The sequence below is a fragment of the Neoarius graeffei genome, chromosome 14 (genome assembly GCF_027579695.1).
Source record: "Neoarius graeffei isolate fNeoGra1 chromosome 14, fNeoGra1.pri, whole genome shotgun sequence".
NCBI classification, from domain to species: Eukaryota; Metazoa; Chordata; class Actinopteri; order Siluriformes; family Ariidae; genus Neoarius; species Neoarius graeffei.
Genome location: NC_083582.1, coordinates 4,600,229 through 4,628,178, shown reverse-complemented (window position 1 = coordinate 4,628,178; position 27,950 = coordinate 4,600,229). Strand labels below are relative to the sequence as shown.

Below are 27,950 nucleotides of genomic sequence, written 5' to 3'. Positions count from 1 at the left end.
GCTCCTCAGCCATTGTAGCAAAACTGTAAGTGTTTAGAGTCGTCTTCTCAGTGTATATTTCGACTGTCCATATGGGGCCGTCCTCCACAAGAGCGATGTGATGAGCCAGAAGTAGGGCATGAGGATGGATCAGGCAGGACTGAAGAGGAGGGCACGCCAGCTGTAAAGCTCAGAAAACAGAGGAGTTTCCACTGCTTTGCGGTTTCTCGGTAACATGCGTAACAGGCTACGTTTTTTTTTTTTGTTTGTTTGTTTTTTACAAAGAGAGAAAAAACAGAGGCTGGTGAGGGAACAACTGTTTACAGCTGCTATAATGTAACTGAGAACAGGAACTAACTAGTTTCTGTGTAATGGCTGCGGAATAAAATGCTACAGAATTCCTTTCAAAAATCACGCAAAGACTTCAGAGACACACTTCAGGGTGTGTGTTTAAGACGTTTAAGACTGATTTATTGTCTAGAAAGGAGGATATGATATAATCGATACACTTCATACTCTGCTGTGCCGATACTGCTGCAGGTGGTTTCCTGTGTGCATGCGTGCGTGGATTACAGCAGCAGAACCACATGCTTTTGAATTGCTATTGTGCAACATTTTACTCTTCTTTCTTGGAAAATAGTAGTCATACCTTAGAAAACAGCTTCATTATATTCACACAACAGGAAATGTCAGCCACGGATAAACTGAACGTTATTGGTGGATTGGGCTGGAGTATAGCGATAAGGACACCACATCTGGAGGAAAAGTGAGTAAGACAATGAACTAGATAGTTTACTCACTAGCTGTGCGTTTAAATGTATTTATTCTGACACAAATCAGCGGAGACTTTAGATGTTTTGCAATGTTAACAATAATTTTTTTAATACTAACACTGTTACTCTAGTAGAGTCCATATAAGTCACAAATTCCATCTTTGTGTGATGCGTTTGTCTAAAAACCCTTTGAATCCAGTTCAAGGAACATCAGCGGCTCCCTGGTTGGCTTTATCCTCCAATAAAACGCTTTAGAAAAACGCACACTCTGTTATGAGTCAGCCTGAGTTCATTTGAATCTGTTCAAGTTAAATGATTCATTCCATTGATCAAATCTACAGCTCTCCGTCGCAGACATATAACAAACATCTAGAGCGTAAAATGGCTATTAATTTTATCACACACTTGTATGTTGGTGTTTAGAGGAATACACACACTGCTACACACTTCTCTGATCAAACAAGCTCAAACAAGACTCAGTGAGCAGAACTACCCCCGGGGATCTCCTGCGAGAGAGACAGAACATCAGTTCCACATTATTTCTATTCTCATTCGCACCACTTGTAGGAACGCTGAAGTGATGTAAACCTGTGCTGCTTGCTATTGCGATGTCACTAGTTTGTTTTCATATGAATATGTGTCTTTTCCTCCAGTGTTCTTGTGTTGATGTGAAAATATCAAACGACAACATTAGGATTTAAACGTGTCCAATTTCATGTCGTGTTTCATTCCAAGGCACCATAAAATGGGTGGAGACCAGGAAGTGTTACATTCTGGCAGTAAATTCTTTATTTTACATGTAAAATAGATAGATAGATAGATAGATAGATAGATAGATAGATAGATAGATAGATAGATAGATAGATAGATTAATGACCTGCTGAATGAGAGAGGATCGAATCTGTCATGACTGAATGACTCACTGAATCAAACACTGACCTGCTGAATGAGAGAGGATCGAATCTCTGTCATGACTGAATGATTAACTGATTCAAATACTGACCTGCTGAATGAGAGAAGAGCGAATCTGTCATGACTGAATGAGTCACTGATTCAAACACTGACCTGCTGAATGAGAGAGGATCGAATCTCTGTCATGACTGAATGATTCACTGAATCAAATACTGACCTGCTGAATGAGAGGATCGAATCTCTGTCATGACTGAATGATTCACTGATTCAAACACTGACCTGCTGAATGAGACAGGATCGAATCTCTGTCATGACTGAATGACTCACTGAATCAAACACTGACCTGCTGAATGAGAGAGGATCGAATCTCTGTCATGACTGAATGATTCACTGATTCAAACACTGACCTGCTGAATGAGACAGGATCGAATCTCTGTCATGACTGAATGACTCACTGAATCAAACACTGACCTGCTGAATGAGAGAGGATCGAATCTCTGTCATGACTGAATGAGTCACTGATTCAAACACTGACCTGCTGAATGAGAGAGGATCGAATCTGTCATGACTGAATGATTCACTGATTCAAAAACTGACCTGCTGAAGGAGAGAGGAACATATCTCAATCACAACTGAAACGATTCGCTGAATTATTCACTGACCCACTGAACGAAAGGGGCTAGAATCTTTGTCATGACTTAATGATTCACTGAACCACTGAAACAGAGTGATCAAAATCTCAAAGTTATCATGACTGATTCATTCACTGAACATGAGAGGAGTGAATCTTGGGCATGTCTGAATGATTCACTGATTTGCATTCATTCGCAAACCTCGTTCAAAACTGAAATGATTCACTGATTCAAACACTGACACACTGGATAGGAGAGGAGCGAATCTTGCCCAAATGATTCAGTGATTCAAAAACTCATCCACTGAACGAGAGAGAATCTTACTTATAACTGAACTGAATGATTGAAAAATTGACTCAGGCAGGACAGAAAGATTCACTGATTCAAACGTTGAACTACTGAAAGAAAAAGGCTCTAATGGCTTCACCTTCTCAGAGGAAGTTTCTCAAACCACATTCTGTTTGTGTTACTTTGATTTACAGTGTTTATGGTGAGGTTTTAGGGTAAATGCATGCTTCTTCTAAATTAAGATGTGTACAGCCTTGCCAGGTTGGGACGCCCATGTGAGTTATTTTTAAAGCACATGTGGCTCGAACGAACAGCCCTGAGGTTCTTATGTATAATTAAGAACTTGCAGTCAGGTTGGTTGATGGTGGACTGGCCGAGAGTTTCAGCAGCACATGGTTGTGAATTTCAATCCGGTGTAGTAATCCTGATGTCGTAGGAAGAGTTTGGACATTTTAGAACTTTTCTGTTGTATAGAATATTCCGGAATGACATATAACAAGCCCTGTCTTACCCACAATGCAAAATATGGACAAAATATGAATTGACTAAATATTCAGTGAAAATAATTTAGCAGTCTAATAGTTAGTGATCCTTCAGCTAGTCTGTTTTTTCATTCACCTAAAATTAATGCTAATGTTAATTACTAGCATGTTCCCATAATATCAGTTCGTTCCGTCGTTGTAGTTAAAATCCTGACCACATTTAAAACCAGAACATCAAGGACGTAGTAGGACATCATCTGCCCTGCCATGACGACCAAAACATCAAACAGAACTGAAATGTGACAGTGTGAGAGAGGACCAACGTCCACGACAAACTGTTTACAACAGGAAAATCAACAAAGGACTAAATTTTGTTCCTCAAGGGAAGATCGACCCAAAACATCTATCAGAACTGGAATCAGATGATAAATGAGAGGACATACAATTCAAGTGAGAGGCCTGGAAAATTCATTAATTTGGCCTAATTACTAACTCATTAGTAAAACATTTCACAGAACAATGATCAAGTGATGAGTTCTTTCAAGCAAAACAATTGGAACGGAAATCCATGGAGAACTGACGGAGGAGATACGATTTAACTGAACTGTGGATGACGGATGCCATGCCATGGCAACAGCTCATCGGCCTCATGGACAGCTGAGCTAATGAGGGAACAAATTGTTAAAACATAGTCAGGATTGAACTAAAATGAAGGAACTCACTGCCTGGATATCATGGGAACTAATTAGTAAAGCATGGCATCATGAGCAGGAATCCGTAGTAACACAACAAGCTGCACTTAAAAATAATTATAGTTTTGTTAATTTACACTCACTAGGAACACCCCTCCATCCACCTGCTGTTTTCTGCAGTTCTCTAATCAGCCGATCCCTCAACAGCATAAAATCACAATGCATCAGTTCATACAGATACAAATCAAGAGCTTCAGTTAATGTTTGCAATGTTCAAACATCAGAACGGGAAAAATTGTGATCTCACAATGAAGTATGACTTTCTTTCACTGTGGTATGGGTGTTGGTTTGAACCAGATGAGTATGAGGTTTGAGTGTTTCAGAAACTGCTGATCTCCTCCTGGGGTTTTCACACACAACAGTCTCTAGAGTTTACACAGAATGGTGAGGAAAACAAAAACCATCCATCGAGTGAGTGACAGTTCTGTGGGTGGAAACAAACCAAACACCTTGTTAATAAGAGAGCTCAGAGGAAAATGGCTGGACTGGTTTGAATTTTTTTTTTGTCAGGAAGGATATAGTGACTCATATAATCACTCTTTACAACCGTGGTGAGCAGAAAAGCATCTCAGCATGCAACAGGAGAAAGAACACATTGGGTTCCACTCCTGCAGCCAAGAACAGTAATCTTAGAATCAGGAACATGTTCCTATTAAAGTGGCCAGGGAATGTATAGCTGCTATAATGTAAGTGAGATCATGAGCTAATTTGCTTCATGTAGCTATAAATGGATAAAGAGTACAACATGGTGTTCTTTAATATATATATATATATATATTTTTAAAGTAACCGCTGTGGTATGACAGGAATATGCTATTTTTGGAAAATAATCAACATTGTGGATTATTTTCCTACATCTGCATGTCTCATTCTGTTTTATTCCCAACATAATCTAAATGCCTTCATGTTACTCGGGTAATGATGCTAGCATGGCGAGAACGGCTAATCTGTTTTTAATATGAGGTTTTGCTGAACACTTTAGAGAATATGTTGAAATACTAATTTATAAGTCACAGGATAGCTTCAGGAAGTGATGTTGCTCAACTCTTCTTAGCACATGAAGCCTTTTACCCTGTCCACACTAGGGATTTTGTACCGATATGAAACTACTTTCGTACCGCAACACCTGTCCACACTAGCAACTATACCGGTACTGTAGCGGTATAACTGTATTGGTACGAAACCCACAAATGTATAGGTTTCATACCGGTACAGTATCGGTACCGTAGCGCTTGGGTGTAGTGTGGACAGATGAAGCGGCTCTGTATCGATACAAATATAATGCGCATGCGCAATGTCACACACCTCAATCGATGTCTTCGCTGAATAAAATAGTGAAGAACGGAGATTCGTTTGTTTCTTTCTCAACTGCCTCGCGCGTTTTATACGATTCGACTGAATAAATGACCACCAGAAATACAGACTGTACACTGACAACAAAAAGCACACACACGTTGTTTCATCCGTACGGAAGCCGAGAGAGGCCCTTCATATAATCCTTTTTTCTTATTCAGCTTGTTATCCCGAGATAACGACATAATTAATTCAGGATCTCGAGAAAACAACACCACTAATTCGAGATCTCGAGAAAACAAAACAATTATTCCGGGATCTCGAGTAAACAGCTGAGAAATGGTTCATTCAGGTGCGCCAACAGACTTGTGATGTGCTGACTTTGGGGCTATTTCTCATTCTGTATAGACGCAACTTTGGTCATTAGAATGTCTGGAATAATCGATCACCTAATAAGGCAATATTTTGATCAGGGGTTGACACAGGGAGAGATTGCATTAAATCTTTTAATAAGGGATCATTTCGAAATTAGCCCGTGGCACCTCCGCAGAAGACTGGCCCGGCTTCGTCTCTACCGACGGAGATACAGTGATCCAGCTGAGATCATGAAATAATTGTTTTGTTTTCTCGAGATCACGGAATAATTGTTTTGTTTTCTCGAGATCTCGAAATAACGGATACCATATATTCTCGGAAGGAAGTTACTCGGTAACCACGGAAACATTTCGCGCACGCACATTTCAACTACCGTGAAACAAAACCGCAAACATTTCTCGCTAGTGTGGACAGATGCACTAAACTGTACCGGTATACTTTGTATCGATACAGTTATACCACTATCGTACCGGTATAAGTGTGAACACAGCATTAATGGAGGCCGATGCAGGAATTCTGGGCATTTTCTGAGCCACACTTTCCACAAATACCAGTCCAAATCATTTCAAACACACTCTGAGATCTGCACATGATAAGGTTTTTAAAACTTCAGGTTGGATGGAATTTTCCTTCAACCGTGTTTCGGGTGTATTTTTGCTCCTGGCTCTGAGGAACGAGGCTTGGAAGAGGAACTCGGTGTATTTGACTCAGGTGCTGGATGTTTGTTCAGCGATTCCTCTCAGGACAGGAAGGAAAGTCAAAGCCTCGCTGTGTAACGTTCACATCTCAGTGAGAGCGTACACAAACCTGCAGCGGAAATTTCCATATGAAGTTCTCAGACAGAGACCGTACACACACACACACACACACACACACACACACGCGCACTAAATGCAGTGAAGAAATGAGCTAAAATCCCTTTCCAAAACTCTGGCACAGAGGTTGTTTTTAAGGAACGGCACACCAAGTATTTTTGTATTTCTGTGAACAGCACATGGTGTAATGATGATAAATAAATATTAGAACCATTTTTTAAGTGTTTAAGTTCATTTTTTTAAATAATAAAAATGAATTCTTTTATGTAGCACATTTCATACATTAAAGGGGAACTGAAGTCATTTTTAAACTTGCTTTATTTCTTAATTAATCTGTTATTCAATTACATTTTCGGTTTTAGTAACCTTATATCGTGACTCGTATTGGCAGCTAATTGCAATTAAACATTATACTTATCGGCCTATTCGGTTTTTAGCCATGTTGAATTTAGTTCGTTTGGTCCACGGCAGGCGTCATTTATCCGCACGATCTTCACGAGACTTGTGCGAGACTTCGAAACGTGAAGTGTCAGCCAGGTGTCAGTGCCGCCATTTTGAAAACTGTTTTCCAAACGAAGTATTGCACAAAAACGCGTTTAAATGATGATTACTGCCTACTTTTTTCAAACTTTCCTGATTGCTATCAAAACAAACAAAACTTCCAGCTTGATTACATCAGCATTCGAAAGAGGGCGTGCGCGTCTTTGGACAGCATTGGCAGATGTTCGTGACTTTGATCTCCGCTGTACGTTTTACTTCCATCGTACAATGTCTCGCACAGGTCTCAATGAATCTCGTTTATGGCCATTGCTTTGACATATGGACTGATATATTACAGAGCATATTTCAAACACTCATAACTTGCTATAGCAGCGACAAAATAGCGATCAAAAATGCATTCCTATAAATGAGAAAAATAGAATTTTGATAATAAAAAATTTGCCTTCAGTTCTCCTTTAAAATGTAGCTTCAAATGTTTTGTCTATTCCAGCGTAGCTTTTGCAGTATGATTAGTGCCATTGTCCTTTTGGAAGTTTAAGCCCCGCCCACAGTCTTACATCTTGTAGTATGGTCCTGTATTTGTCTTCATCCATCTCACCTCAACATCACAACCCTGATAACCAGTTCCAGAGATTATGAATAGGCCACGCCTCCCTGCCGATGCTGTGTGATGATGTTATTACTTGTTGGGTCGTGTTTCCTAATGCGCGTCATTATATAATGAGGATTTCATTGTGCTCGTTTATCCTCGGTGCATGCAGTGACTTGAGTTAGTGCTATTTGGGGTCACTTCCTGTGTGAAGTCTCATGGTTTTAACAGCTTGGTTTAATGTGGCAGATGTGAAGTCTGACGCTCTCAGCCTCAATAATGTGATGTGTTTATTTCAAAAAGGAACTCAAGATGACGGATAAAACGACTGATCAGAAGGTGTTGATTAATGTTCTATAACAGCAGCTCTGACAGTAGTGTGTGTGAGTGTGCATGAGATAATTTGCATTATTAAAACTGGTTGAGCCGTATTTTAGGCAAGATCACACTAGTACACCCACACCCACACGATCAGTAAGTAGGATGAAAGGAGCTGTCTGTTATCACAACAGGAAGAACAGGTGGTTTGTGTCTTTCTCACTTTTCTAACAAGTCGATGCATGTTTTATTTCTGCCCAACCAATCCTTTGCCCAACCCTGACACATGCACACCAATATTCTGAGTGAAAGCGGATCTGAAATCCTGATTTAAAGTCATGTGTGCGTGTGTGTGTGTGTGTGTGTGTGCTATATTTCAGAATTAAGCAGTGTGTATGAGAGAGCTGAGACGACCAGAGCCTGGAGGTCGAACTCACAATCAGGACATAATCACGCACAAGAATGAAGATTAAATACACCATCTCCTTGGTCTTCATCGTGGCTGTGGTCATCATCGAGAAGGAGAGCAACATCATCTCCAAGTAAGCCAACATCTCTAAATCTCAAAATCTCTAAATCCATACTTTCTCCAGGTATCTAAATGAACTAAACAAAAATAAATGAATAAAAATTTAATGTATGCTAGATATTAGTGAATAAATGTTACCTCTGACTTGTTGAGAAGATCAGAGCTCATATCTGAGGTCATAGGAATATATTAATCAGATAAGAATAGAGATAGGAACAGGAGGTGCACTGGGGTTTTTTTTTTTGTTTAGACAGTTTGTCAGAAACATACCTGCAAACTTGTCGCTTTTTGGCGACAGTCACCTTTTTCATTGTCAATTGGGTCATTCACGTGAATCGTGTAGAACCGGAGAGTTTTTTTTTTGGGGGGGGCGGCATCTGGGCCGATCGTAATCTCAACTGAGCTCGCGCCTGTCAAGAGAGGGGGGGTGGGCTTGCTGCCATGTTATAGGCCATTATTGGACAATTCTTATAATTGACATTTTTTCTGGACCAATTGGAATCTCAGCCTTTGCCTCAGGATCTTGAAACACACTGCCATCTATCACTACATTCACACTGCAGGCTGAAGTGACTCAAATCCGATCTTTTCGCCCATATGTGACCTGTATCCGATCTTTTATTGACAATATGAACGACACAGATCCGATTTTTTCAAATCCGACCCAGGCCGTTTGGATATGTGGTGCTAATTCCGATTCCTATCCGCTCTTTTCATATGCGACTTCAGTCTGAACCGCCAGGTCGCATTCATCCGACTTACACGTCATCAACAAGCCACAAACGTCACTATTCTGCGCTGAAGTAGGCGGCGGGTCTCTCAAAAAAGTTACAACAACATGGCGCATAATCACGGGCGCAGATAGAGGGTGGGACGAGTCATATTTAAATTCACCTCATTCGGTCCCCCCCACTTATAGGGAGGAAAAAACGTCTATGCTGTCTTTCTTTGCATAAGGCAAACCTCACGGAAAAATCAAAAGACTAATTACCATTCGGTTTATTGAGGTGCACGGCAGTGTATACATAGTTGCAACAACTCACATAAGACAAAGACTGATATTCGGTTGGTTGAGCTGCGCAGACTGCACAGGTTGCGAGCTCGAGCTTGGTTGCTATGGTTACTAACAACAAGTTTGACAGGCATATCGGGGTTGGGGTTGGTTTGCTGGCAGCTTTGTCCCCCCCAGTTTTTTGTCCCCCCCAGTTCAAAAAACGTATCTGCGCCCCTGCGCATGACATCAATGCGAGGGACGCTTCGGGCTGTGAAGGTTCTGAATCTTCTCAATGGAAGGACGCAGAGGTTAGGGAGCTGATTTCCATTTGGGGGGATGCAGCTATTCAAGCTAGATTGGATGAGTCATACCGCAACCGGGCGGTTTTACTTCCGTAAACACTGGCCATGCTCACTGCGTGTGACGTCGTCGTATCCTGCAATGCGCATGCGGAACACTTTTAGGTCGCTTTTCGTTCATACTGAGGATCACATACAAGTCGCATATATTTGTTAATGTGAACGACCTCACAAAAAAATCGGATTTCACAAAAAAATCGGAATTGAGCATTAAACCTTGCAGTGTGAACGTAGCGTATGTTCGCGCTTGTTAAGAGACCCCTGAACCTAATGTGGAAACTCTGATGGTAATTGAAGGTAAGTCAGCCTTTTTGGAGCTAAAACAACAGATATTTGTTTGCTAAAGCATGTTTCACAATTGGATCACGATCAGAAGCGACCAAACATTCGTGCGACCGATACATTTTCATATTGATCGTTAACTGTTGCCGAAATAATCACATATGAAAAAGTAGTCGTGCAAAACCTGCACGTCTAAAGCGACCGTTGTGCAATGCAAAAGCATGAAATCTTGCGATATATCTTGCGACTGTTGTACAATGAAAGCAGGTGTTGTAAGATAGTGCGATAGGGTGGCGCGAATCATCTGGTAATTGGACGATTGAACGCGCGGCGCTCGTGCAATTAACGAATCCATGGTACGAGCGCACGTACGAGTCAGGTTAGAGTCGACGACGGATAAGTAATGCCAGCACGCCCAAACGTATTCGCTGGAGTTCTTGGAGTTGTACTCGGACATTCAGCAATCCCAATAGACGGCGAGGAGGTATTGGTGCAGCAGCATCCATGGTCAGTGGTGGTCTGAAGCAGCTGACTATACAGAGTTTATATACTAGTGACAAAGCGTGGCAAATTGAAGCTGATAAATCGCGCACTGATAGTAAAACATTGCAAGATTACATAAAATGTTGCGCAACAGTCTCATTGTTGCAAAACAGACGCACAGGGAGCTGCGATTCATCCTATGATCTTTAAAACTCGTGCATCAGTATTCATTCATTTTCATTATTCATGCAAAACATACTGAAAAATAGTGTTTTTCAGTTTCCCTCCATGGTGTTTGCGTGCGTAAGAGTGTTTGTGAAGCCCTTGTCCAGGCTAGAGAAGGAAAAAATAAATGTTTTTCAGTATAATATAATTTGTGTTTTGGTTCTTTTATTGTTTTCTTATTTCTTAACACTTACTTGAGTTCAGTGTCGGCGTCGGCGTCACCATTATCCGCACCCCCGGACACTGTCACCTTTTTTTCTCTGACGAGTTTGCAGGTATGCAGAAAAGTTCCGAGGGCATGTGGTTGAGACTAGAGGCCTTCATCAGGAATGGGATTATATGGGTGTCACAGTCCGGTCCAGTCCATCCATGCCTGAGTTTGTGGGACTTCCATGCCAGTTCCAGGCTGGATCCGGGACAGGAATTCAGTCCTGCCCTGCTGTCGGCCATTTTCCCGGAAGCGGCACTCCCACACCTGCTACCACTCCTCTCCCATCAGCCAGGGCCTTCTTAAGAGCTGTTTGGAGCTACTCCAGTTGCCAGACCGTCTCTTGCAGACTTTCCTTGCTTCACTACAGCCCTTTGGTATTGTGACTTCTTGATTCCCCCTGCCTGTATTGTTACATGTTTTTTTTGTCTAGTTTTCTGTCCAGTTTTTGCTCCTGTTGTACCTGCCTGTTCCTTTGGATTGTGTTTTTTGCTTCCTTTACCTGGGTTTCCCTTGTCCCTGTTTTCTTCAGTTTTTGTGAAGATTTTTCTGTCCTGTTTTTGTCCCTGACCATGCCTGCCTGCTCTTCTGTGTTTTTGACCTCTTGGCCAAATGTTCTTTGACCACTGATTTTTGCCTGAGCCCTATTGTACCTCTGCTCTGTACTTCATTAAAGAAGTTTCTTTTTGTACAAAAGTTTTTTTTGCTCTTGGGTCCTCACTTCACCTCAGCTTGCCATTTCTGACAGCACAGTCTGGCCAGCATGGAACCAGCAGATTTCGCCCAGCTAAGAGCAGCAGTGCAAAAGCAGGGCGCTCTCCTTGGGACCCACCAACAGGACATCCAACAGGTGAACCAAAACCTTGTCACCATCTCTAACACTCTTAATCTTCTTGCCACTCAGCTACAACAGCTTCAAGTAACGTCTGCTCCCACACAACCCCCTCCGCCTACCTCTGCTCCAGCCCTCTTCAGGGAGCCGAGACTTCCCGTCCCACAGCCATACGACGGAGAACCAGGTACTTGCCGATCGTTCTTATCTCAATGCTTGCTAGCCCTTGAGCTCCAACCACTGGCCTTCCCCACACAGTGTTCCTGAGTGGTCTACACCATCACTCTCCTCACTGGCAAAGCTGGGGAGTGGGGAACAGCTATGTGGGACGCCAATGTGCTATGCTGCACCAGCTTCAAGAATTTCACAGAGGAAATGAGGTGAACCTTTGATTGCTGTCTGTCTGGTAGAGAGGCAGCAAGAGAAATCATGGGACTGTGGCAGGGTGCCAGGTCCATGTTTGATTATGCGATTGAGTTTCACACTTTGGCGGCATTGTGTGGCTGGAATGAGTGTCTTGTTTGACGCATTTTTGAACAGGCTGTCAGACTCCATCAAGGATGAACTGGTCTCACAAGAACTGCCACCTGATCTCCCCGGTCTCATGGACCTCACCAGCTGCATTGACTCCCGGATCGGACAGCGGGTGAAAGAACTCGGACTAGTCTTGCTCCCCCTCAGTCTCCCATCCCTTCCACTGAGCCAATGCAGGTAGACCAAGTCCACATCTCACCTGAGGAATGACAGTGCTGTCAGGATATGAGGACATGTTTTTATTGTGGACAGCTGGGGCATTTCTGCCAGTCCTGACCTTTAAAAGGAAGAGCCCACCAGTGAGTTTAGGGGCCCTGGTGGGCAATGTCCAGAATCAGCCCCCTACCGATCAACTGCTACTCCCAGTGGTCATCATCCATGGCAATCAGCCCCATGACCTCCAGGCACTCATTGATTCAGGGGTTGACAGAAACCTCATCTGCTCGACCACCGCCTAGTGCCTGGGGATTCCACTACTGGCTCTTAACCTGTCCCTCACTGTCCTGACCCTTAACGGTACTGGTCTGACCACCATCACCCATAAAACATCCCCGGTCACCTTAAGAATTTCGGGCAACCATTCTGAATCCATCCAGTTTTTCATCATGAGCAATTCCCATGTGCCCATAGTTCTTGGTCTGCCCTGGCTAACTCTACATAACCCCCATGTCAACTGGACTAACAACACCATTTTAGGATTGAGTCAGTTCTGTTTATTGTCATGCCTGAGATCTGCCCTCCCTCATGCCGAGCTGCTCTAGCCCACCATTGGTGAATATCCTGACCTCTCTAATGTGCCTCCCAAGTATAATGACCTAAAACCTGTGTTCAGCAAGTCTCAAGCTGTTTCCCTTCCTCCCCATAGGCCCTATGACTGTGGAATTGACCTTCTCCCCGGCACTGCACCACCCAAGGGGCGACTTTACTTTCTCTCTCCCTCTGAAAGGCAAGCCATGGACAAGTGCATCACCGAGTCCTTAGCACCTGGAATTATTCGTCCATCCTTTTCTCCTGCAGGGGCAAGATTCTTATTTGTGGAGGAGGACAAATCCTTGCGCCCTTGCATTGATTATCGGGGGCTAAATGACTTCTTCAAGAACTGTTACCACCTACCTCTCATGACTACGGCCTTTGAGTTACTCCAGGGAGCCCAGATTTTCACCAAGCTAGACCTGCACAATGCTTACCACCTCGTGAGGATCAGGGAAGGGGACAAATGGAAGACGGCATTCAACACCCCCATGGGCTACTATGAATATCTTGTGGTCCCGTTCAGCCTGACTAACGCTCCCACAGTTTTCCAGGCCCTCATTAATGTCCTGAGGGACTACCTTAACCTTTTTGTTTTTGTTTATCTGGACGATATATATATATTATTATTTTTTTTTTTTTCCCCCCCGCTCCCTTGATGAACACTGCATCCATGTCAGGCAGGGCCTTCAATGATTCTTTGAAAATAAACTTTTTGTTAAGGCTGAAAAATGTGAGTTCCATAGAAGCTCTGTCTCCTTTCTGGGCTTCATTATCTCCCCCGCACAGATTCAGATAGACCCCCTGAAACTCAAGGCAGTTGCTGACTGTCCCACCCCATCCTCTCGGTGAGAACTCCAGCGGTTTCTTGGGTTTGCAAATTTCTACAGGCGATTCATCAGGAACTTTAGTATGGTAGCTGGGCCCCTCACGGCTCTAACTTCCACCAAGGTCCCTTTCAGCTGGGGAGAAGGGGCCAAGAAGGCATTCTCCGAGCTCAAACAAAGGCTCACATTAGCACCCATACTCACCATTCCAGATCCGTCACAGCAGTTCGTGGTTGAGGTCGATGCTTCAGAGTCAGGGGTTGGAGCCATATTGTCCCAAAGATCGACTAGTGACAACAAGCTTCATCCTTGCTCCTTCTTCTCTTGTCGACTTTCCTCCTCTGAGAGAAACTATGATGTTGGCAATAGAGAACTATTGGCTGTGAAACTGGCCTTGGAAGAATGGAGACATTGGTTGGAGGAGTCAGACCTTCCCTTCATCGTATGGACAGATCACAAGAACCTCGAATACCTCAGGACTGCCAAGCATCTCAATTCTCGCCAGGCCCGATGGTCTCTCTTCTTTTCTCGCTTCAAGTTCACACTTTCCTTCTGCCCAGGCTCTAAGAATGGTAAGCCTGATGCCTTGTCTAGAATGTTCTCTCCCTTCCAGGAGGAATTGACCTCCCCTGAGACCATCCTTCCTCCATGGTGCCTGGTGGGGGCCGCTCTATTAGAGGTGGAAACCCTGGTCCAGAAGGCCCATAAGCAGGACCCAGGGCCCAGTAATGTACCTCCTAACCATCTTTTTGTTCCTGTTTGTGCGGGTACAGGTGTTGCAGTGGGGTCATGGTTCCAGAATGGTGTGCCACCCAGGAGCAGCCCAGATTCTGGCACTCATCCGACAATGTTTTTGGTGGCCATCCATCAAGGAGGACGTCCAGAGGTTTGTGGCAGCTTGCGACATTTGCGCCAGGAACAAGACTGGCAACAGACCCCCTGCTGGCCTGCTGAGATCCCTTCCTGTTCCCCACCAGCCCTAGTCACACATAGCCCTGGACTTCATCACAGGACTCCCTAATTCAGGTGGCAATACTTGTATCCTCACTGTTGTCGACCGTTTTTCTAAAACTGTTCATTTTATCCCTCTGCCCAAGCTTCCCACCGTCAAAGAGACCACTGAATTGCTGATACTCCACGTTTTTTGTCTACATGGACTCCCCTCAGACATCGTGTCAGGCCGCGGACCCCAGTTCTCTGCCCTATTCTGGAAAGCTTTCTGTAAACTCATTGGTGCTTCTCACAGTCTGTCTTCAGGTTTCCACCCTCAGACCAATGGACAGATGGAACGGGCCATCCAAGAGCTGGAAGTAGCCCTCAGGTGCATGGTGTCCAAGGATGCCACCTCCTGGAGCAAGACCCTTCCTTGGATAGAGTATGCTCACAACTCCTTACCCATGTCTGCTACAGGTCTTTCCCCCTTCCAGTGCTCTCTGGGTTACCAGCCACCACTCTTCCCCATCCAAGAAGTTGCCGTGCCCTCTGCCCAGGTGTTTGTGTGCTGCTGCAGGAGAACATGGGCATTGACCAGGAAAAAGCTCCTACGTTCAGTCAAGATGTTTAAAGAGCAAGCCGACAAACACCACTCGGCAGCTCCCATCTATCAGGTGGGGCAGCAGATAATGCTCTCCACTCGCCACCTGCCCCTCAAGATGGTCTCCCACAAATTGACTCCCAGGTTCATAAGGCCCTTCCCCGTCTCCAAGGTAATTAATCCCTGCTCTGTAAGACTGTCTCTGCCTGCAACCATACGCCGTATTCACCCAATTTTCCATGTCTCCCAAGTCAAACCCTTTGTCTCCAGTTCTCTATAACCACCCTCCAAACCCCTTCCTCCTCCCAGGTTCATAGATGGTGGTGAGGTCTTCACAGTAAGGAGGTTGCTGAAGGTATGACGCCAAGGCAGAGAACTCAAGTACTTGGTTGATTGGGAGGGGCATGGTCCTGAGGAGAGGAGCTGGGTTCCTGCCAGGTTCATCATGGATCCCACCCTCATCACGGACTTCCACCAACAACACCCTGAGGCACTTCCTAAGGCACCTGGAGGCGCCTGTTGAAGGGGGGCTACTGTCACAGTCCGGTCCAGTCCATCCATGCCTGAGTTTGTGGGACTTCCACACCGGCTCCAGGCCGGATCCGGGGCAGGAATTCAGTCCTGCCCTGCTGTTGGCCCTTTTCCCAGAAGCGGCACTCCCACACCTGCTACCACTCCTCTCCCATCAGCCAGGGCCTTCTTAAGAGCTGTTTGGAGCTACTCCAGTTGCTAGACTGTCTCTTGCAGACTTTCCTTGCCTTGCTACAGCCCTTTGGTATTGTGACTTCTCAATTTCCCCTGCCTGTATCGTTCTGTGGGGTTTTTTTTGTCTAGTTTTTGCCCCTGCCTGTTCCTTTGGATTGTGTTTTTGCTTCCTTTGCCTGGGTTTCCCTTGTCCCTGTTTTCTTCAGTTTTTGTGAAGATGTTTTTGTCCCTGACCATGCCTGCCTGCTCTTCTGTGTTTTTGACCTCCTTGGCCCGTTCTTTGACCACTGATTTTTGCCTGAGGCCTATTGTACCTCTCCCCTGTACTTCATTAAAGAAGTTTCTTTTTGTACACTGCCTGTCTTGAGTCTGCTCTTGGGTCCTCATTTCACTTCAGCTTGCCATTTCTGACAATGGGACCCAAAAGGAAAAAAAAGTGATGATTCCATTTTCATGAGGAAGAGTGAATGTTCAGATCAGTCAGATATACAGCTCAGAGAACAAACAAAGATTAAATTCATAACATGAACATGAGGAGCTGTGTGATGAATTTCAAACATTCATCGTTTCATTCTTAGTGAGTCAGGGACGGATCCAGAGCGATGCAACCACTGCACATGCATCAGTCAGAAATATATGTGCACCACTTAGCATCGGTCACGGGGCGTTTGTTTACTTTACCACTAGCCGGCTACATGGGCTATAACCACGATCAATCAACAGACCAATGGTACAGGATCCGACCACCTGTGGTACGCGGTAATGCTTACCTGATCTAATTTACCTGTATTCTCACAATGCTGTGTATAGCCTGACCTGAGACAAAGGATCCAGGTCAAACCAATAAAATGCTCCAGAAAGAGGTCAAAATTCACCGTGAATAACTGGCTGAACTGCAGTTGTAGTGGGCAGTGCCTGGGTTGTTTCAAAAGGTCTCAGGGAGAGGGAAGTGCCTGTAAAGTTTGGCAGGGTTTGGACTTTTGGTGGCCAAGTTATGAATTTTTAAATCCCTGCGTGCACACGTGGCTGGAGCTAGGGCTCATATTAAAGTTTTTGGTGAGCCGGGCTTTGGGGTTGAACAGCGGGCCGAGTTGTGTTCATAGTAGGCCGTAGCTGCCCTCTTCGGAAAGGGCTCAGTGTGCTCTACTTCCCTCTGAAAATCAATGGCAAGCTGTTAAAATTAATGAAAATATTACAGCAAATGTGCATCTGTCAGATTCTTGGGCTGGATCCGTCCTTGAGTAAGTGCCTGGTCAGGGGCACAGTGGTTTACGTTTAAGCTGCTAGTTTGTTTACATTTTGGGAAACAAAATTCTAATTAAATTTTGAGGAAAAAAAAAATGTCCCATGCAGCAAGAGGTCAAGATGTAAATCCTGTATAAAGTACATGTAAAGAGCAATTAATTAAACTAGTGCTGTAATATAGATATTTATTTATTCACTGCCTGAAAGCGGAGCTCCTGATGAGTTTATGAGCAAAATATTTCCAAGGGCACGAAATCACCCTGAATAGAATATTACAGCACCATGAATGAACCAATTAATTGTCATGTCATGTTTTTCACACAGCCGCAGACCGCAACACGTGCATAGTATCATTAGGACTAATCCCCATGCACCTGTTCCTGATTAGAGCTCAATCACAGCACAGACATTTATATAAGGACTCTGAGTAACACACAGACTTTGTGAAAGCCTTGTATTTTGTGTCACTTTTCTGGTTTTTACCCTGTTTGTGTGTTTGGACTGTAAGTATTGTATCCCTCTGATATCCTGTCTGTGTCTCACTCCACCATTGCCTGGTTTTCCACTTGTTTTGAATCTGTTTGCTCGCGTGTTTTCAATAAAACTCTTCCTGCGATTACATCTGTCTATCATCCTTACACAACACAAACTGTCAACTGTCCAACAAGTGAGTGGACTAATGAAACTGTTTTAACTCGTTTTATATGAAACTGTCATAAATATTTTCTGTAAAATGTGTTCGTAAATAATCCTATGTTTTTTTTTTTTAAAGCAAATTAAAAGTAAGCGCTGGATAAAAACCCATCTATCTTATGGAAATAGAGACAAATTTCATTGTCTGGTGGTCAGGTGTTTATGAGGTACACTGCCTTGCACTTATGAGTGGGTTCCCTGTGGTAGTACACAGACAGATGTACATACAGTACTTCATAGAGTCAAGCCATCAAAAATCAGGTTACACTTAAGTATGGAGCTCTTAAGTATAACATTTTGTTTTAAGCTGCTTTACATGATATAAATGCTGTTGCAGAATGTAATGTTTTGCCGTCTGCATCCAATCACTATCGCAATCAGACATCAACAGAAAACACTCAGTGAAAACAAGTGTGAATATAAATATAAAATGTCATATAAAGCCTGTAACAATGCTGAAATGACTTTACGCTATGATGCAGTCATAAACGAAGCTGTGATTAATTTGGTGATCTAGCTACAGGTTCATAAGTTCTATTCCCATTCCTAGCTTTCTGGATCTTTTTCTAAAAAATTGTAGAAATTCTAATGAGAATATTCCTCATTTATTAAACCAGATACAAACATATTTATTTGTACATTATTCACAGGAGCATTTGCATGATACACACAAATCCCACACTGCTGAATGTGTGTACATTTACAGTAAGTATATTGAGACTCATTAACGTGAACTTCGACCGGTCAGCTTTAATTCGTATAAATGTTGATGAGTTACATGATTTTATATAAAGATCACACAAAAGTAAAAGCACCCTATTAACGGAGGAAGGGTTAGTGTGCGTCTGTGTTAGCCGACTTGCTGCAGTGGCTGAGCTGCGTTACTGGAAGATTGAGCACTACAGTACACTAGAAGATTTTTATGACATTTATCAACATACATACACACATTGAGTACAAAGAAAATCACTGAAACTTTTATCCGTTCTATTTAAGGTTAGCCTATGAAAACATTTACACCCAACTTTACGAATGAATCATAAATGAGGCCAAGCAAGCAATAATGTTTTCTCTTCTTTAAAAATTGGCTGAGGTTGTTGATGACAAAAATAGTTTCTCTGATGTACCACCTTGTGATTTTTTTTTTTTCTTGTAAGGGTCTCGGATAAGCTCTCTCTGAAGCAGACACCTCAGACTCCACTCCAGACCAGCGGATCGTCTTGGTCACCTCTCCGACAAAATGGTACCAGTGCTCCGGTCCTGTCTGAGCTTGACTTCTCATCCTATCTGGAAGTAAAATGGCATCTGGAGAACATCACCGAGTCCAGCAAAGGCGGGAAACACATACTCCTCTTGGCCACAACGCGTACAGGTTCCTCGTTTGTGGGCGAGTTTTTTAACCAGCATGGCGCCAACATGTTCTACCTGTTTGAGCCTCTTTGGCACGTGGAGCGCATGCTAACTCTGGAGGGCGGAGGGACCAATGGTACAGCTTTGACAAAGGCTTATCGTGACGTTCTCCGTCAGCTCTTCTTGTGTGACTTCACCCTGCTGGAGAGTTTCATTGAGCCACCACCAAAGGACCATATCACGACAGGACTATTTCGTCGCGAGTCCAGCCAGTCATTGTGCAACGATCCTGTCTGCACACCATTTGTGAAGAAGGGCTATGAGCCTTACCATTGCCGTAACCGGCGCTGCGGTCCACTAAACCTCACATTAGCATCCCAGTCCTGCCTGGGGAAGGAGCACCATGCCATCAAGTCTGTACGAGTACGGCAACTGGAGACGCTACGATCATTAGCAGAAGATCCACGACTGGATTTGAAGGTTATTCAGCTGGTCCGGGATCCTCGAGCCATGCTAGCATCCCGCATGGTGGCCTTCGCGAACAAGTATGAACACTGGAAGAGGTGGACCATGAGTGGAGACATTCCCGAGGATGACAACGAAGTGAGAAAGCTCAGAGGGAACTGTGAGAACATCCGCATGTCTGCCGAAGTGGGTCTCAAACAGCCCCCATGGTTGCGTGGGCGATACATGCTAGTGCGCTACGAGGACATTGCCATGTTTCCGATGCTTAAAGCAGCTGAGATGTACCAGTTTACTGGCATCCCGTTCACTGCCCAGGTGAAGGAGTGGATCTTGAGGAACACACAAGCATCCAATAAGGCTAGTGGCGTCTACTCGACCCAGAAAAACTCATCCCAGCAGGTGGAGAAATGGAGGTTTAGTATGCCATTTAAGCTCGCACAGATGGTTCAGAAAATTTGTGGTCCCACCATGAATTTGTTTGGGTACACGTTCGCAGAAAGTGAAGAGATGCTGATGGACAAATCGATCAGTTTGATCGAAGATAGGACTTTCTTATGACTATAGAATATTTTTTTCACACAGAACTTAGACTTTTTTTAGGAACTTTTTTATTTTATTTATTATGGAGATTTGTTCAGAAACAAGGACAATAGCTTAAAGATCAAATGCATAGCTATAAACCGTATCACAAACGTCATGGAGACGTGTGGAGAAAATAATTTGTCTGAAATGTTGATTATCATGTTTCTACAACCTTTTACTGTTACGTTTTACTGTTATGTTCATCAGCTAAATGATGTAGCATAGGGCATCTTTTTTTAAGTTACATATTTATCATTTCTGCTTTTCAGCTGGTTCAGGTGTCAACTCTGTTATAAATGCTGCTTTCATCCCAAAGATGAACCGTAAGATGCAAAAGCTTTTTTGTAATACTAGGAAATCCATTGAAACAGTACTTGTTACCAAAATCAATCAAAAATGCAAACACTCATGTTGCCGTGTACATGCATGTGTAAGTATATGGTAAGAGCCAGGATCTTGAGGGATGTACTCCTTGAAGGAAAAAAAAAAGTCCATCCTGAATGACCGATGTGAAATTCTGAGCTCTTGGTTTAAACTTTGGTTAAACTTTGGCTTCTTATATTACCCACCATTTCCTGCTGATCCTGGTGCAGTGGGACATTTTCAGTTGTTGGAATGCGAACAAAAACATTTCATCAAGGTAACCAGGAACTATTGAGCTCAGTAAATATCTAGGGTAGTACGTTTACCAATTAAGGTTCAAATTTCTTAACAAATCCTATAAAGTTCAGTATTGATGTCGCTCAACGTTCTCAGCGTAAAAACACCCTCAGCTGGACTCAGGGCACTTTCAGTTGAAAATAGCTGAAGCTCGTCAATGTCACTTCTCTTTCAACAACCAATCAAAATCAAGAAGGGGCAGGACTTATGATATCAACACTGTCAACAATGGTCTGAAATCCAGACACAACTTTTGCGTCAGTCAGTGTTTCTGTTCCAGCTGCTGTCTTGCCTGGTATATCTCCTGATTACCATGAGTTGACCTAGTGGTTAGCATGTCTGCCTCTTGACTGGGAGATCGCAAGTTCTACTTGCGGTCGGGTCATACCAAAGACCATCATAAAAATGGTACCTACTGCCATCTGGCAAAACACACTCCAATACAGATGCGAGTAGGGAAGTCAAACTCTCATGGTTATCAGAGGACTAGTCCCCCCACTGTAACTCTAGCTGTATAGGCAAAAGTCAGAGGGCTATGGAAACGGAGATCGGTGCCACACCTATGTGCCTCAAAGACCTGGTTAGTACTGGGACAGGAGACTGCCTGGGAAGACCAGATCCTGGTGTGGAAGGGACTTTGACTTCTCCTGATTCCCATGCTGAGAGCTGCTGCCAATTCCAGGATGTGATTTCTGTCATTTTAGCTAAACTTTTGAAAGTAAATAAAGACTTGATGCTCACAGCGAGGGTGGCACAGTGGTGTAGTTGTTAGCACTATCACCCCACAACAAGAAGGTTCTTGGTTTGAGCCCAGTGGCTGATGGGGACCTTTCTGTGTGGAGTTTGCATGTTCTCCCCGTGTCTGCATGGGTTTCCTCCGGGTGCTCCGGTTTCCCCCACAGTCCAAAGACATGCAGGTTAGGATAATTGGTGGCTCTAAATTGATCGTAGGTCTGAATGTGAGTGTGAATGGTTGTCTCTGTGTGTCAGCCCTGTGATGATCTGGTGACTTGTCCAGGGTGTACCCCACCTCTCACCCATAGTCGGCTGGGATAGACTCCAGCTTGCCCTCGACCCTGCACAGAATAAGCACTTATGGATAATGGATAGATGTTCACAATGAAGGAATGTGGAAATGCTGGATGCTGGTTTTGTAACCTAGCCACATTAAGCGCTTGAGAGAACCACTGCCAGGGCAAAAAATGCATCTGGGGACGTCATCGTCATTGTCACTGCCATAACCAATCTGGGCTTGAGGTGAACCAACATGGGCCCTAAAGCTGTCACTGTCAGAAATAGGGGTACAGTAGGAGTCCATTTCTGTCCCCCAAGGTACCATTTAAACTAATGTACCCCTGAGGGCTCATTATTGGACCTTCGGATAACTATGTGTACCTTTTTAGGGACAAAAAGTATATGTTCCCAAGCAGAATCTAAAGTAGGTCTATACAAATCCATACCTTAGAGGGAGTGCCCCAGTGACAGGCTGTTGTACCCCTAAAGGTATAATAACGTACTTTATTTTCTGAGAGCACAGATAAACTAGCGGAGTAATAAACAGGTTCACAAATTAGCTAGCATACTCTATCTACAGATTCACAAGAACTTGATTTTCTAGCTATGTGACTAATCATCTTGTTCACTAACTTAATGGGTTACTAGTTTCCTCAATGTTGTTTTTGGAACCTTCTCCAAATCTTTTGTAGTATAAGTAGCTGAATGTTGTGTTTGAGCACATGCTAGATCAAAGGATAACATGCCTGTTTCATGCTTGAGGCTGCCAGTTAAAAAACAACAACAACAACAACAACAACAATTTTCTTTATTTTTTTCTACTTATGGCTTGCTAAGCATCTGTTTTTGGAGGGAATTTGCATTTGGTGTATTTGTAATGTGTGCGCGTGCGTTTTGGGAGCATTCCTTCTGCAGCTGGCTTGCAGAAACACGTGACTCCATCTCCATAGGTTTTAGCTGTAAACGCCTTCTGTCAACACTTATCATTGATGTTAATGTGTGATAACGTTAGCATCCAAACCTCACAGTGTGTTTCCAGTTCCATTTTTAATACACACCATGTTGACTTCCTTCATCACTCTGAAGTGTGTATGAACGAAGTCACACCTGTAGCCATTTGCACCAAAAACGAGCGTCCAGCAAAAACCAAACTCAGCAAGCTAGCTTGTTTACTATCTAGCACAATAATGCAATAAGGCTGAGTAACTAGTGAGGGTACTGTGTGTACTAGCAAGCTACTGAGCTAAATAACTAGCCCACATTTAGCTTTCTGTTACAGATAGAAAACTGGAGTTATCAAACGTGTTAATTAGCTGGTTGCTACAGTACTCTAGCTGCAGGTTTTAAGTGCCTGATTTGCCAGCTATATTGCTAAACATCTAGTTCTCTAACTAGGGTACTAAGTTTGATCGCCTGCTAGCATGCTAACTAGCTAGTAGAATATTAGCTGTCAATTAGAGATAGAGGAGTGAATCAATAAACCATGCTCATTCACTATTGGCTACAGGTTCTTAAGTAGCTGATCTACTAGCTGTCTTGCTAAACATCTGGTTCACCAACTGATGAAGTTTGCTAACAAGCTATCTAGCTAGCATAATCTTAGCTGCCCATCAGCAGAAGTTTGAAATAATAAAACAGGTTCACAAATTACATTAAATATTCAAGCTACAGGTTTTAAATAGCTGATTTGCTAGCTGTCTCAGTTATCATCCTTGTTCACAAACTAGCTATGGTATTAGCTAGTTTCCTAATAAGCTAGCATGGTAACTTGTAAGCACATTTTAGCTGTCAATTACAGATAGAGAAGTAGAGTAATAAACACTTCACTAATTAGCTAGTGTATTCTAGCTACAGGTTCTGACAAGTATCTGTTATGCTAGCTATTATGCTAATCACCTTGTTAGGTTACTGGTAAGCTAGCTAGCGTCCTAAAAACAATAAAGTCCATCATCTCTCATGTCCAGATAGTTAGTTAGTTAATTAGTGAACTAGTTAATGTGCTAAATAGCTGATTTAAGTATATGGTGTTGCTAATAAGTTAGCTTTCTATCTAGCTAGCATAAAAAGTAGCTGGACTGCTAGCCGTATTAATAACTGTGTGGATTATTAACTAGCCACGGTGCAAAGTACATGGTTTACGAAGGAGCTAGCCTACTTGCTAGCTAGCATATTTCACTAACTTCTCTAAGTAGATCAGTTTCTATTCCATCATCAGAGTTGATGTTCATCAGTTAAAAACAGTATTGGAGTACAGTCCTGGTGGTTTTATTTAATGGTTTAAAAAAAAAAAAAACATGCTGTTTCACAGATTTCTTGCTAAAAATGTCTTGCATCAAAATTGTGTCCTTGTTTCATGAATTGTTGTTGGGATTTATTTATGTTGATATTTTGGAAATATATAAAGCAAAAGACTAAAATGGGGTCTTCTGTGTTCTTCTATCCTTGTAGCCGTTGAGCTAATATGGCTAATCTGACAGGACTTTGGGGAGAATTTGTAGTCACATTCATATTGTACATACTTTTCACACTGCTAATGCTAGCTAACTGACAAACCTCGTCTCATCTCATCTCATTATCTCTAGCCGCTTTATCCTGTTCTACAGGGTCGCAGGCAAGCTGAAGCCTATCCCAGCTGACTACGGGCGAAAGGCGGGGTACACCCTGGACAAGTCGCCAGGTCATCACAGGGCTGAAACATAGACACAGACAACCATTCACACTCACACCTACGGTCAATTTAGAGTCACCAGTTAACCTAACCTGCATGTCTTTGGACTGTGGGGGAAACCGGAGCACCCGGAGGAAACCCACGCGGACACGGGGAGAACATGCAAACTCCGCACAGAAAGGCCCTCGCCAGCCACAGGGCTCGAACTCGGACCTTCTTGCTGTGAGGCGACAGCGCTAACCACTACGCCACCGTGTCGCCCAACTGACAAACCTAAGCTAGAATTCCAGAAAAATAAATATTTCACTCATACCTATAAATGTTCATAACCTCCAGCTTGCCTGCGACCCTATAGAACAGGATAAAGCAGCTAGAGATAATGAGATGAGATGTTTATGACATTCACTGCTTATGTTAGCCTGGAGGCTAACATGGCTGTCCTGACATACTTGCTGACATGATTTTATAGTTCACATTCATATGCTCTATGTTCATAATTTTCACTGTGGATGGTAGCTGTCTCAGTCCAATGCTTGCCCACCTGTCTCAGTCCAAGACACTCCCACCTATCTCCTTCCAAGATATACCCACCTGTCTCAGTCCAAGATACACCCACCTGTCTCAGTCTAAGGCTTGCCAAACTGTCATCTTCCAAGACACTCCCACCTGTCTCAGTCCAAGACACACCCACCTGCCTCAGTCCAAGATATACCCACCTGTCTCAGTCTAAGGCTTGCCAAACTGTCATCTTCCAAGACACTCCCACCTGTCTCAGTCCAAGATATACCCACCTGTCTCAGTCTAAGGCTTGCTCACCTGTCTCCTTCCAAGACACTCCCACCTGTCTCAATCCAAGACACACCTACCTGTCTCCTTCCATGATACTCCCACCTGTCACAGTTCAAGACACACCCACCTGCCTCAGTCCAAGAAACTCCCACCTGTCTCAGTCCAAGACACTCCCACCTGTCTCAGTCCAAGACACACCCACCTGTCTCAGCCCAAGACACTCCCACCTGTCTCAGTCTAAGCCTTGCCCACTTGTCTCAGTCCAAGACACTCCCACTGGTCTCACTCCAAGACACTCCCACCTGTCTCAGTCCAAGACACACCCACCTGTCTCAGTCCAAGACACACCCACTTGTCTCAGTCTAAGACTTGCCCACCTGTCTCAGTCCAAGACACATCCACCTGTCTCAGTCCAAGACACACCCACCTGTCTCCTTCCAAGACACTCTCACCTGTCTCAGTATAAGGCTTGTCCACCTGTCTCTGTCCAGGATACACTCATCTGTCTCAATTAATGACTTACCAACCTGTCTCCCACCAAGACCTGTCCACATGGCTCAGTCCAAGGCATGCCCACCTATCTTGATCCAAGACACACCCACCTGTCTGTTCCTGTGCCTACACTGTAGATTACAGTGTGTAATAAAATGTGCACAGCATGATCATGACTAATGTACTCTTCCTTAATTAGTTATGAGACACGAGGCAGTTTTATACGTCTGTGTGTAACGTCTACCCAGCTATTTAAACCAGGAGGGAATTAACTATCTGTCAGTTTGGGGATTTTTGCTATTTCAAGTCTTTAGCTTAATGACTAAGAGTTTATTGGAGTCTTTGCCATAATGAGGGCTTCTCTGTCACCCAGTCTGTATTTATTTCCCTTTTTTCATTAACATGAATCATTTTCTATAACCCATATCCTGAAGCAGCGTTATTTAAGAAATGTGTGGGGGGCAGGAAGCTGTAAATGCTACACAGTGAGGCCACAAAGCAGCCACGCACTCACAGCAGGGCCTTTCATTTTTAGCACTGTTGATCATTATGTCTTTTTTTAAACATTTTAAGGTTAAATGAGCCTGTGTCAGGTCTTAAAGTGGATTTTAGCAGGTGTTGATCAGATGCTAAAGAAGTGAAGCAGGGAAATGGATCAGCTTCACGTGACAGAGTGAATCAGGGAGTTTCCTCCATTTCAGTTGGAACTGTTAATTAAGATCCACATTCAGAATCAGAGGAAATCCCAAAGTGGCACTGTCGCTGTTCCAAAACACTCATAATGGCTTTTTGTGCTTTGGAAAAGTTTTGTGGCTTCTCAGACAGATGATTCTTCAGCTGTTGGTCTCACAGTCTCCTCTAGAAACATTTCAACACAATTTAACACAAAAATACTTAAAACTAAATATGCTGGATATAAAATGCCATAATCTACTCTGCGAACTATCGCCAGCTAACTAACATGAACTAACCTGGCAAGATGAGGAAGGTCTGAAAATCACATACTTGCATTTAATATCGACATTTATGTAGTCACTGCCTAAAAGCAGAGCTCCTGATGATTCTATGAGCAAAATATTTCCAAGAACACAAAATCCCCCTGAATAGAATAATAATATTGCAGCACCATGAACGAACCATCGAATTGTGTCGTGTCATGTTTTTCACCTCAGTAAATCACTGCATTGTCTTGTGACAGTGAGACCAATAATGAGATTCACATTGCAGTTATGATACATATTTATTCCTTTCTTTGACGCCGCATGCCATGCGCCAGAAACAACAACAGCACATTTATTATGGTGAGACTCTGCTGGGTGCCTGGGGGACAGCAGTGAACCAGCGCTTTCACTTTACACCACTACTGTAGAGTTACCATCCAATATCACACTCCGTACATCACACAGCTGTCTGGTTTCATCTCTCACATCCACATACAGCACCATTAGGACTAATCCCCATGCACCTGTTCCTGATTAGAGCTCAATCACAGCAAGACATTTATGTAAGGACTCTGAGTAACACACAGACTTTGTGAAAGCCTTGTATTTTGTGTCACTTTTCTGGTTTTGACCCTGTTTGTGTGTTTGGACTGTGAGTATTGTATTCCTCTGATATCCTGTCTGGGCCTCACTCCACCACTGCCTGGTTTTCCACTCATTTTGGATCTGTTTGCTCACGTGTTTTCAATAAAACTCTTCCTGCACTTACATCCATCTATCACCCTTACACGACACAAACTGTCAACTGTCCAACAAGTGAGTGGACTTGTAAAACTTTTAACTCATTTTATGTGAAACTTGTGTTGTGAATATTTTCTATAAAATGTGTGAGTAAATAATCCCACGTTATTTTTTAAAAAAGCAAATAAAAAAATAAACATTGGATAAAAACCCATCTATCTTATGGAAATAAAGAGACAAATATCATTGTATGGTGGTCGAGTGTTTATGAGATTGGCTGCCTTGCACTTATGATCAGGTTCCCTGGGGTGGTACACATTCAAATGTACAGACGTTGTA

The 27,950-nt window shown here is 43.4% G+C and overlaps 1 protein-coding gene across 3 annotated transcripts in view; it reads left to right on the top strand.

Annotated features, from left to right (window-relative positions):
• LOC132897905 (carbohydrate sulfotransferase 3-like) overlaps positions 1-27,860 on the top strand; it is a 42,908-nt gene extending 15,048 nt beyond the window's left edge. The window contains exons 1-3 of one of the 3 annotated variants that reach the window (XM_060939172.1): positions 488-745; positions 8,090-8,251; positions 19,067-27,860. In XM_060939172.1, the coding sequence (XP_060795155.1) occupies positions 8,172-8,251; positions 19,067-20,282 (1,296 nt within the window). In that variant the 5' untranslated portion in view covers positions 488-745; positions 8,090-8,171 and the 3' untranslated portion in view covers positions 20,283-27,860. Of the gene's footprint in view, positions 1-487; positions 746-7,904; positions 8,252-19,066 lie in introns of those variants that run through there. The other 2 variants (XM_060939171.1, XM_060939173.1) reach the window with 2 other exon arrangements.
• Positions 27,861-27,950: the final 90 nt, after the last annotated feature.